This window comes from Montipora foliosa, unplaced genomic scaffold (assembly GCF_036669935.1).
Source record: "Montipora foliosa isolate CH-2021 unplaced genomic scaffold, ASM3666993v2 scaffold_117, whole genome shotgun sequence".
Taxonomy (NCBI): Eukaryota; Metazoa; Cnidaria; class Anthozoa; order Scleractinia; family Acroporidae; genus Montipora; species Montipora foliosa.
Window position 1 is genome coordinate 4,191 of NW_027179416.1, and position 11,655 is coordinate 15,845.

An 11,655-nucleotide genomic window follows, 5' to 3' on the forward strand; every position below is an offset into this window, starting at 1 on the left:
CAGGCGACATAGAATCAAGACTTAACCAGATGATATAGAAAATGTTAAAAAATGGTTGAGTTGATAGCAAACAAACTTACCCTGATACATGACAAAAACCGAATTCTATGCTGAGTGGAATCAAGGCAGAGGGGTGTATGCTCTCTCAATATCTCTCCAATTCCCGAGATTAATGGTGTGTCCTATCCCTCACGTTTCGTTTGCTAAATTCCTGGGCGTGCTTATTGATAATAATCTTAACTGGAGTAGAGTAGCCATGTCGATAAACTGACAAAGAAACCGTAGCTTCTGGAATTGGAGCTCTCAAAACGTAATGTAAGGCATCTCCTGTTCCTCATGCGACATTGCGCTCTATCTATCAACGCTTTACTTCAACCGCACTTTGACTACTGCAATGTCGTCTGGGGAAACTGTGGTATCACGTTACATGACAAATTACAAAAACTGCAAAATAGAGCAGGCTCAGAGTTTTGACCTTCTCTAATTTTGATGAAACTGCTAGCGAGCTATTCAAAATTTTAGGCTGGAAAAAATCTAGTTAGCCAGCAACAAATTGGCGCTGGCCACAATGGTCTATAAGTGTCTCCAGGGGCTAGCACCGGAAGATCTGGTTCTAAATTTACAAACCGCGACTCTGTTTATAGTTTAAGAGACTCTGAAAGAAAGCTTAATGTTCCGTTTCCGCGGACAAATTATTATAGAAACAGCTTCAGCTATAGAGGTGATACTGTCTGGAAATAGCTTACCCTATCACAGCCCGAGACAAGCCGAGTCTCTTGGGCTTTTCAAAAAGTGATTAAAGACATATTTTAGTATAAAGCACGGCATTCATGGAAAGGCAGCTTTAGAATTAATATAGGTTAATTGTATTTTATTGTACTCATTTTAAAATTTTACCTTTTGTAATTAAGCTTTTAGCATTCACCGTGCATAAATAATAAAAATATCAAAAAGCTGGACTGCGGAAACCAATACGCTCGTAAATGGCTGCGAATCTTCAGGCAGGTTGAGAGCGCAACCGAGTCAAGGGGGTTTCTAGTCCAGCGCTGGACCTCTTACCCGGACCCCTTTGTGCTAGTCAAGAAAGGAAAAAAGAAAGGAAACAAAACGGAAAAACCAGGAGGGGAAACAAACACACCAAAACCATGGACAGACTAACACGGCCAAAAACTGCAAAACCAATCAAGCAAAACTGGGACTGATCAAACATGAACCAAGGACCACTTACCAAATGTATAACATGATTACTGAAGCAAAATTATAGTTCAAAATAAAGAAAAATGGATACCTGGTTACTTACATGGAAGAAAAAGCTGGCACAAATGTCCCTACTCACCACACATTTGCAAAGTCTCCAGCAAACTGCACACATGGCCTGGGCACGAGATATGAGAAGGAGTCGATCTGGGAACCAGCAAGACAGGGAAAATGCCCAATGCAGTAAAGTACTACTACGAAATGGGGATTAGGAAGCTAAAAAAGGGGCAGATTGACCCAGAAAAATATGGAGGCCCAAGTGAGATTGCGTTGCTATTGATTCAGGGTGTACTGCAGGAGTATAATCATTCGTTCTACTGAATGGTTCCAGAAAAAAACCCATCAGGTGTATAGATCATTCGTTCTTTTGGATGGATCGATCCAGAAAAAAATCTTATCAGGTGTATAAATCATTCGTTCTTTTGGATGGATCCAGGGGAAAATCTTATCAGGTGTATAAACATCGTTCTTTTGGGTGTTTCCAGGAAAAATCCCGTGACGTGTCAATTGACACAAACTGAAAATAACTGAAATAGCCATACCCAAATAAATAAATAAATAAATAAATAAACATTTTATAATGTAAGAAATACCTTTTGAAATAACAAGTTCAGAATCTGCAAGATCAAAAGAATGATAATAATAATAATAATAATAATAATAATAATAAAATAATAACTAATAATTTATTTCAAATTATCAGTAAAAATACACTCACTGAAGAAACCAAATAAAGAACTCTAAAAACAAGTATTAGGCTTATAGATGATACAAATACTAGTACTAATTCTAATAATAGCAATAATAGTTTTTTTTTTTTTTTTTTATTCTCGTTTCCTATAAACATGTGTATTAAAATAAAAAATAAAAAATTGAAAAAAAATTTAAGCAACTCTTAGTATATAGATTTGATAAACTAAAGGAGAGAAAAATTATAAATCAATATTATAGACTGTTAAGACGCTCTGTGCCATAAACTCAGTGTAAAAGGATAACGCTATTTACAGAAGAGCAACAAAACTATCTACATGCGACCGAGACTTCTAGTTCTAGATCAGTCTCCTGTATATTTGGGGTAGTTCTCCTCCTAGAACGCGAGCCTCGCAGGCAAACCAATGCAGATCTCAAAATGGCAAATGAGACTCGAGTCCTAATCCATGCGATAGTGGAAGCGTGGAAGCGTAATAATAATAATAATAATAATAATAATCATAATAATAATAAAGCTGTTTCTAAGTTAGTATCAGGTTAGTGGTTAAGAAAATAAAACCAAATTGTATCTGTGTGTATTGTAATGCAAAGTGTGAACACCACTACCAAGCAAAGAGTTGACTAGGACAAAAAGTGGTATCTAAGGTGGTATCCCTGCTGTAGATACCTATTGAGATAGTTGTATAAAGTACAAAAAACACAAAAACAGCAGTAGACTAGCTACCTTTGTGGCATGATTATGGTGCTGAAGCAAGAATGTCCTCGTCTTCATTTCCGAGTAATGCCGAAAGTGGTTCACATCCGTCGGCTTCCATTTCGACGTTTGAAGCGCTTAGCTTCGCCTTCTCGGCAAACAACGGAATTGTTATGATATGCTTTGCGTTAGAGTCTCGAAGCTGTTTTGTTATTTCATCATCGGTGCAGAGCGGGTTCATTGTCGTGACTATTCCGCCGAGAGAAATGACACCGAAATAGATTATGGGATACTCGGGCAAGTTTGGGAGCAAGATGGCGAACACGTCTCCTTTTTTCATGCCTTTTTCGCCAAAGCTGAGGCCAATTTTCTTGTCAACGCCGCAAGCTGCTGATAAGTATAAAAACGTCCACTCGGTCCATCGATCTGATGCAGTGGAAACAAAGAAAATAAGAATGTCACTGTATCTTATTAATTTAACTTAACTCCGCGATGATTGTTAAATTTAATGAACGAAATGATATATATAAATGAATCATATACTGAATCAAGTAAAGCTATGATCCTCGCAGTTATGGACGCAATTTTAGCTAGCAATTGCGTAGAGAAGCCTGAAAAATTCAGGACTTCAACGCAATTGCTAAAATTGCGTCCATAACTGCGAGGATCATAGCTTTACTTGATTTCACATCCGCAGTTCAGTATATGATCCCTTTCTTATATCATTTCGTTCATTGATTCATTCCTCACGGGAAAATTAGAACCAACAAATGACCAGTTCCCAACCTCAGTGGCTTCATAGCTCAGTTGGTTAAAGCGACCGGTATCTCGAGGTCACGAGTTCAAACCCCGTTGAAGTCCTGAATTTTTCAGGCTTCTCTACGCAACTGCTAAAATTGCGTCCATAAATGCGAGACTCATAACTTTACAACATTATTAAATTTGTCGCCCAGTAAATGAATCGTAAATGACAGCGCGCCGCTTGTATCAAACCACGTCATGTACCATATACCCGTTTAGGATGAAAATAAAAGAATCTCTTTTTACAATAGTCACTGTCTTGTTGATGATCGGAGAGAATGAAAAGTTTGTTTGATTAAGATGTGTCGCTCTTTTCTTACAGCACCCGGACTAGTAATCGGAAGCCGGTCATAGGTTCGACTCCTGCAAAAAGCACTCGGATTATTTCCGAGTTTTCCCGAGTCACGATTGAAATCTGAATAACTCTTCAATACACGAGCTTTGGTATTATCAAATTTTGTTTGTCCCTCCAGAATTTTGCATAAGCATTGCTTCCAGTTTCTCTTTGGACCATTGTAAGTCCCAAGAGAAAATGAAAACAATGCTTATGCAAAGATTTGGAGGGACAAACGACGAGTAGTATGCATGGTATTTTTTATATTGGCTAATTAGTGAACTGTGGCAAACCAATTTAAAATCTGTAACAACAATGTTTGGTATTGTCATGTGCATGTTTTGGGTTTGAATGAGCAGTAAGTTTTACGTTGAAGACAGCCTTTTTGGAACACAATTGCCCCTTAATTGCAACATTCTTGTCAAATTTCAAGAAGAAGGCAACTGCGAAAATCAACTTAAGAGCGGCGTGAATGGATTATAATGTCATGGAAACATGAAATATACTGACACAAACACGGTGAAACGATTAAGTCTCTTAACGCACAAAGACCAATACGTAGCAAAATCAAAACTCTAACCATATCTACTGCGATAGAGTTCTACTTTTTGCGGTCGAAGTCGATTTCATAGGTAATATATTGAGCGCTTAATTAAGGGTGCGTTCGATTGACCGTATTCCGGAATAAGAATACGTGGAGTGATGATTTAAAACCGTATGTTTGGCGCTTTTGAAGCAGCAAGGATAATAAAGATATGTTTAAAATACCATTTTAGCAAGTGTTTGATAATTTTTAATTTTAATGTGAATCTCCCGTAAAAACGAAGGATTTCTAACTTCTATTCCATGTATTCCTATTCCGGAATACGGTCAATCGAACGCGCCCTTAATATGGTAGTCCTTTCGACAAGCGCACAAGACAAGGTCAACATGATGCGCCTTTATGTCCTCTTTTTAGCAGTTCTTAGCGTTTGTTCAATTGCCGTATGAGCCTAGAAGCTTTGTACTTGAACCAATAGTGAAAAACGTACCTAATTCAATAAGGCAAAAGCGCGGCATGTCCATGCGAAAAACTTAAGTAAGAACTGATACGTTTCCAATTGAACCTCGAGAAAAGTTACAACCGTACTCACAATGGCCGTCTTATCACCGAAGTTGCCAAAGTTTTGAAACACGAACTGTGGCCACGAAATGTCTTGTGGGATGTCAACGTCACCAAGCTTACTTTTCAACCCCATTTCGGTTATCGCTTAGTTCGCGAGCAATCGTGGCTGCTTTGGTGCTGTACGGCTTGCCACTGTCTTAAGTTTTAATCATGATTTTGACGTGCTCTTTGAGCTGTCGCTTTGTTAATGATGCGTGACTTTCGTACTTGCAAATTGTACCTTTGTTTGTCTTGTTGTATTGTTGTTTTTAAATTATGCGCGGATGAGAATGAAAGTTAGAAGTCAACTGTAAAATAGCACAGCCTGATGTATACCCATGCAGGCAAATTATTTTAGTGCCCTTAATTTCGGTTGAGAACTTATTTGGTGTGCGAGTCTCGTAATGGTAAACACATGCAAGCCTAGAGATCCGTGATAGACAATATAATTCTATGAAATCTCATATTATTGAACTGCGATTATGATCATCATCACAATGAATTAAGTAACTTCAATGATAGTTGTAAAGTTGGTTCGAGTTTCGTTTGAGTTCAGTTTAGGCATCTTCGCAACTGTTAAAGTTGCACTGTACAGAACTTTCGCGAATAGCGTGCATGGTTTGTGAAATAAATGCGGGATATTGTGGGCTAATTGGTATTCCCTATCACTGTAATCTACAGAAAGAGTTCATTCTGTGATTTAGTTACTTAGAACTAACAAGGGTAACTGATTTGAAGTTTATAGGGATTTATTATATAAGTATAGAGATTTACGTACATTCCATGATGAAATAAAAACGACAGACTAACGTTTCACCAGTGAAAAATTGCCGTATCAGCCCTACAATTTTTTTTCCCACTGCAAAACAACAGGGATTTCAAACAAGACTTGAAAACGACAACATAGTCCCTACTTTAAAATATAAGTTGTCGCTATTCTGCAATTATTCCACCTTCTTCACGTTGTAAAATAACGGCAAATCATCCAAAATTGAATTCAGGGTTAGCGCGGTTTTCGTTTTCACATGATGACGAATCGACGATTTAACAAATATTTGCTCTTGACAGGAAACTGTACCCTTTCCGAAAGTAAGGCAAGATTTCCTGCGAGCAGACATAACGCACAGGGCACAGGAAGCCTAGGAAAATAATCTGGAAACGGCTGGCAATAAGAGGTTTAAGGTTTGCAGAAAAATTGTGCGCGAAAAATGGTGTATCTATTGGAAACGATGATTTCATTTCTGAATTAATTGTCTAAGTTAGTAAAAGTGTAAATGGCATGCTTCGGGGTGTCAACTTAGCAACTCTTGTTTTTTCTTGCGTTCTATAAACAAATTCCAAAGACAAAAACAGCGTGTCCGATACCGTGACAATCGTTTCAAAGGGCAGATCAGTCCAGATACTCAGTTTTAAGGTTCGACCTGCGGTGAAATCATGAAGCTTCTCTTTGTCTTCTTTACCCTCGCTTGTGCCAACTTGCACTTTTGTGGAGTCACAAGTGCCTCTGGAAACCAAGTAAGATAGTCATTCTTAGCCAACTCTAATTTGACATTCTCTCACGATCCAAAGATCCGATCATCTTAAAATCATGTAAACTTTCCTCGCTGGCTCGTTTGACGAAATAAGAAACTTATGTGAATTGTTCGGACCGGTTTAATGCTGTAGCAGCGTTAGAAAATTCCTTTTAACTCAATTAAAAAATTATCCTCTCCCATGTAAATGCAAGTAAACATGGTATTCGGAGGGGAACAAATAGTCCTTATTCCTTCAAGTCACAAGAAACTGCAAAATTATCACAAACTTGAAATTGATGAGTTGTTTCATTTCACATCTCTACTAATGGACAAACTGATAATGTCCTTTTGTGTTAATAATTTTACTTGATGGTCATATAGTAGTAACGGCTATCAGTTGGCGCTATCGACTTTCATTTCCCCATTCTGTAAACGGCAATAAACGAAATAATAAAATCACTTTCACTGTTCTTCAATATTTACAGGACACCTGTGTTACTTCGAACTCTCCTATCAACATCAATGTGCATGGAAAAGTGAAGGTAAAATCGTAAACGTCACAAATATTCAATTTCGTCTTTGTAAAATAAAAGAACTCGCTTGCGATAAATGACTGAAATTCGATCTAGAATTTGATGAAATGTAACATCTTTAGGGAGAAAAGGGCGAGAAAGGAGACACCGGAGAAAAAGGCGAAAAGGGAACATTGGCTCCTTGCAATTGCACATTACAGGTTGGACGACCATATTTGTGCTTTTCGAATAGATTCTATTCACATTATTTTACTTGACTATCAGCAGCGACTTCGTGATAATTAGCTTACTTATTTTTTCTGCGTCATTTTGTCAACCAATCACGCGAAGAACTACAACGCAACCAGTTGTGATTCGCTCGCTCTTATTTCACTATGTGCGCTATTTGTGTCGTGTTCTGATTCGTTCCTGCAAGCGTCTTTGTCATCTCTGATTGGCCGAAAATAGCTTCAGCTGTGTCATAACAACTTTCAATCAAAATGTGCTTTTTTAAGAGGTCGGCAGGAGCAGCTTAGTTTCAATATTTCGTGAAAGGTTCCAGAATTTTCTTACTTTAAAATCTACATTTGCTAGTTTTGCTTTGGGATTTTCAGTGGACGGCTGATGATCAGTCACCACTAGTTAAAAATTCACCAATATAGTAAACGTGGGAATATTCCAATGTCATACATTTCAGTGATGAACTGGGGTTTACTTTCGTTCTTTTGCAGAATGACAACAAACCCTCAGCACATCTCGATGTTGGAAACACACGATTAAGAATCTATCACGGCGTCACAAGTATTAAAGATTTTTATTTCTGTTGCAAAAATTTTCTTCATGTGTGCTTCATGTGTGCTACGAAAACTAAATACAAATTCACACCTTATGCTCGACCTAGAAGTCATCCCAGTTTTCAAGAGAAAAAGAAATTAAACTTTTGAAAAGTATTTTCAGCCGTCTTCGGTCATTATTTAGTTCAATGTTGACAATGACATAAATGTGGAGAGGGAAGGGGGGAGAGGGAGGAGAGAGAGAAAGGGAGGGAGGGGGAGAGAGAATAAAGTAAAATACTAAAGTATAAAAATTAACAAAAATGAAATAAAATTACCAGTATTGATAAGTCAATTCGAGCGAACATTTTTAATGGCGAATCTTTTGCTTGCTTGTATTGTTTTAAATCACCTCGCTTTACACTGATTTTTCACTTTATCATACGTTTCACTCATTATCTCCCTCTTCAAATACACTCTTTTTTAAAAGAAAGTTAAGGCTGAGACTAACAAAAATTTTAAGGTGGCTCAAACCAGTTTAAACACTTGAAAGAAACGTTCTTATTGGAAGGATTGACTCTACAACACTTTATCACTTAACAGCAATTTTATGATACCATATCAAACACCAATTATTGCTGAAAAAGATTCTGCCATTATTGTGACGTAAAAGGTTACCATGGCAACAAAAAGCCCTGCAAAAACACCGCTCAGATCTCAAAAACAAACTAGGTGACCCCCATTTTTTATTTCTGAATGTAATCAGCGTGCCAGAATGAAACTTTCTGCAACGTTTAAAAAAATTATGTGGACAGGATTCAGAGCCACTTTAAATAATTGAAAATTTAAGGTAACTCTAATCCGCTGCACAGAGTTTTTTAACACTTTGCACACAGTTTTAACTTGGCCTGTTGATCACTTCTGTGCAATAAAAAAGTGGGGTCATCTTGTTCGTTTTTCAGATATGAGCCTGTAAAGCCAAAATACAGGATGTCTTTGCAAGGCTTCCCTGTTGCCATAGTAACGTCTTACGTCGCAAAATTAACTGCACCTTGTTCAGGAATAATTGATGTTTCACGTGATACCATAACATTGCTGTTACGTGATAAAGTGTTGTAGTGTCAATCCTTCTAATAAAAAGGTCTCTTGAAAGTGTTGAAACTGGTTTGAGCCACTTCAAAAACATACTAAGAAAAACCCACACTGTGAGTCAGTGAAGAACGTCTTTAATTTGCTCATTTTTTCAGCTTTTTATTTTTGTGTGTAATATAAATAAAGGTAAAAGAAACGTAAAACTGTAGTCTTCCAGGACAATTAACTGAAATACTCAGGGACGTTTTTAACATTAACAATGTGGTTCTCTTATTGCCGCATGACACACTGAAGAACAACTCAGTTTATAGTCGAACTTGAGAATAGCACACAACTTTTAAAACATGGTAAGAACGTTTTCAGGCTGAAATCGACAAAAAATAAGAACGTTCAGTCTTAGCCCCAAAATTAGACGTTCTTATACAAAAAAAGAGTGTCAACGTTAATTTCTTATTCTCAACATTGAACTGGACAAAGATCGAAGAACGATCCAGGCCGTCCTTTTGAATTTCTACAGCAATTTTGTTTTTTGTAATGTGTTTAAGAAATTCCTAAACCATGTGCAATGCTTTAAAGTGCATTCCCGGTGAGTATTGTAAACCGGAAATCTTTTTCCTTTGGAAAACAATTGTTAAAAATTCAATTGTATGGAACTTTTTGTTATTGCTAACGGCTAAAAAAGAGTTGCTGTTGATCGGAAAACCAAAAAAATACCATGAAAATTTTACTTTTGCCTTCAGTTAAGTCTTTCTCGATATTTCGACTGAAATCAAATGAGTTTCACTTATTTTTTGCAAACTTTTAAAATTTAATACTGAAGGTGTCTTCAGTTTTTCTTCAATTTACAGGACACTCTCTCTCTCTTTCTTCGTTTCCTTTAAGTGAGAGCTAAGCTAATTCTCATTTCCTTCCAGCGATCAAGGGCTGGTCTGTTAGCTCCCCCAACAGCCATCTTGCTGGCGGAATGACGTACAATGACGGAAAACTGACGGTGCCCATCTCTGGACGGTACTACATATACTTACAGATCTATTATTATAACAATGGGAGAGTATACCTCTTTGTGAACAACAAATATGTTACCATGACACAACCGATGAAAACAACAAACAGCGAAGGGACCTTGTACGCTGGCGGAGTGTTTAAAATGAAAGCTGGTGACGTCATCATGGCAAAGTCAGGCTCATGGCCAACTTCAACTACTAAACTATGGTTTTGGACAAATCACTGCTACTTCGGGGCATTTTTGATTTGAGCGCGCTCCAATCGCTCTACGACGCATAAACGCGACAATATAACGAGCACCAGTTTTTATGATTTAAGGGATTTAAAAGCTAGACTTCTAATTGTGGTTTTGCTGTTTTGTAGAGGACAAAGTCGTCACAACTGTCTCTTAAAAGACTTATAGCTGTAATATCATTCTTTAAAACTGAAATAAAAAATAATTGTGGTCCCAATTACTTGTGAGTGGATATTTATTGAAGACCTACAACTCTGCTGAGATCAACTAAAGTGGGACTAGCGCATTCCTATTCCGCAGTCATAATTGATCGATGTCATTGACAAAATGTCCAGCTCAACTAGACCCTCCGTGAGGGTACACTGGGTTGCCCCTGGTACGTGCACTGTTCCAGACAATTTTTTTCAAGTTGGGGGGTCATTAAGACCATTTAAGGGGTCACCCAGAAGTCATACCAGCAGAAGCCCTTTGGCTCACAGGTCCTCACACGTTCGTACGACGAAACAGATCCTTTTCTGAGGTTAAAAACCTGGCTACCGGCCTATTAATTAATCATTTGTCAGAAAGAAGAAATTCCTGTCCTCTTTAGAAAAAATAGACACGCATTGCTTACGTGTGGTAGTGAAGTAACACAGCGATTTATTCCATATAAAATGTCAACTGAGCTGTGTGTTGTCTTCCAGAAGATTCAAGTTGTCCTTGCGTAATATGTAGCTCTAACAGTGCACGATATTGATTTGGTATTGTCTATCATTGTAGTGCCATGGTAGAAGTCATGGGTAAATAGCCTGAGAAGACATGTGGTTACTAGCAAAGTACTGAACCCAGAAAGATTGAAGAAAATAAATAGGAAGTGGGAAACATTGGCTTCTGGGCTGACATGTTGATAATTTTCAAGCTCCCTCACAACTTCTTTCACCACAAGTTTAAGCGTGCCCTCTGAGCATCTGACAGCTTTGTAATACTAAAGAATACTGAAGTTAACCATTATCCGGCGGGGTTAGTATCTGGATGGGTGACCTCAAACATTTACCCCTTCATAAAACAGAAGCATTGGACTGAAAATACTATTAACGCTAACAAATGCGAACTCAGCAAGGTACAGATTTTGTTAGCTTGCTTTATGCAAAAACAAATATTGATGCAAAAGTAAATTGATACACAGTTTTTAGAAAGAGCAGAAGGAAGTTTCCAGGACGGTCTCTCGAGAATAACATATTTACGACATGAAAACAACATTATTAATTTTGAACCGTGAATATAGAATATAAAAAGTTACGATCAGCGACAAGCATTTTGGGAGATTTTTGTTACGTTCAATTTTGTTATTGTACTTTTGGTTGCACAAATAAATCGCAAAATCGAAAGTGACATCGCCGGAATTCAGCGGGCGCCGTGATTAAGTTACCGCCGCATGTTTACTCGCCAAACAGTGAAGCATCTGTGTCAAATGAAGGCAAGATACCGGGTTTTCGTAAGTTTCTTTTTCTGTCAAGGGTTATAAAGTTTGACAATAAATGAGCGAAGTCAAAACAAAGATCACAATCGCCCAAACTCTTGAGGTTGACCCCCGCCCGGGGGTT

General features: G+C 37.7%; 1 protein-coding gene across 2 annotated transcripts; it reads left to right on the forward strand.

Annotated features, from left to right (window-relative positions):
* The first annotated feature begins 4,344 nt into the window (after positions 1–4,344).
* Positions 4,345–10,286, forward strand: LOC137985940 (tumor necrosis factor-like). Of its 2 annotated transcripts, none has more exons than XR_011119441.1 (5): positions 4,345–4,429; positions 6,941–6,997; positions 7,111–7,188; positions 7,699–7,768; positions 9,747–10,286. XR_011119441.1 is itself a non-coding variant. In XM_068833383.1 (5 exons), the coding sequence occupies exons 1-5, from the start codon at positions 6,376–6,378 to the stop codon at positions 10,085–10,087; spliced, it is 627 nt and encodes a 208-aa protein (XP_068689484.1). In that variant the 5' UTR covers positions 6,325–6,375; the 3' UTR covers positions 10,088–10,286. The 2 variants fall into 2 exon arrangements, 1 of the variants encoding a protein (XP_068689484.1); XM_068833383.1 differs by lacking the exon at positions 4,345–4,429 and adding an exon at positions 6,325–6,456.
* Positions 10,287–11,655: the final 1,369 nt, after the last annotated feature.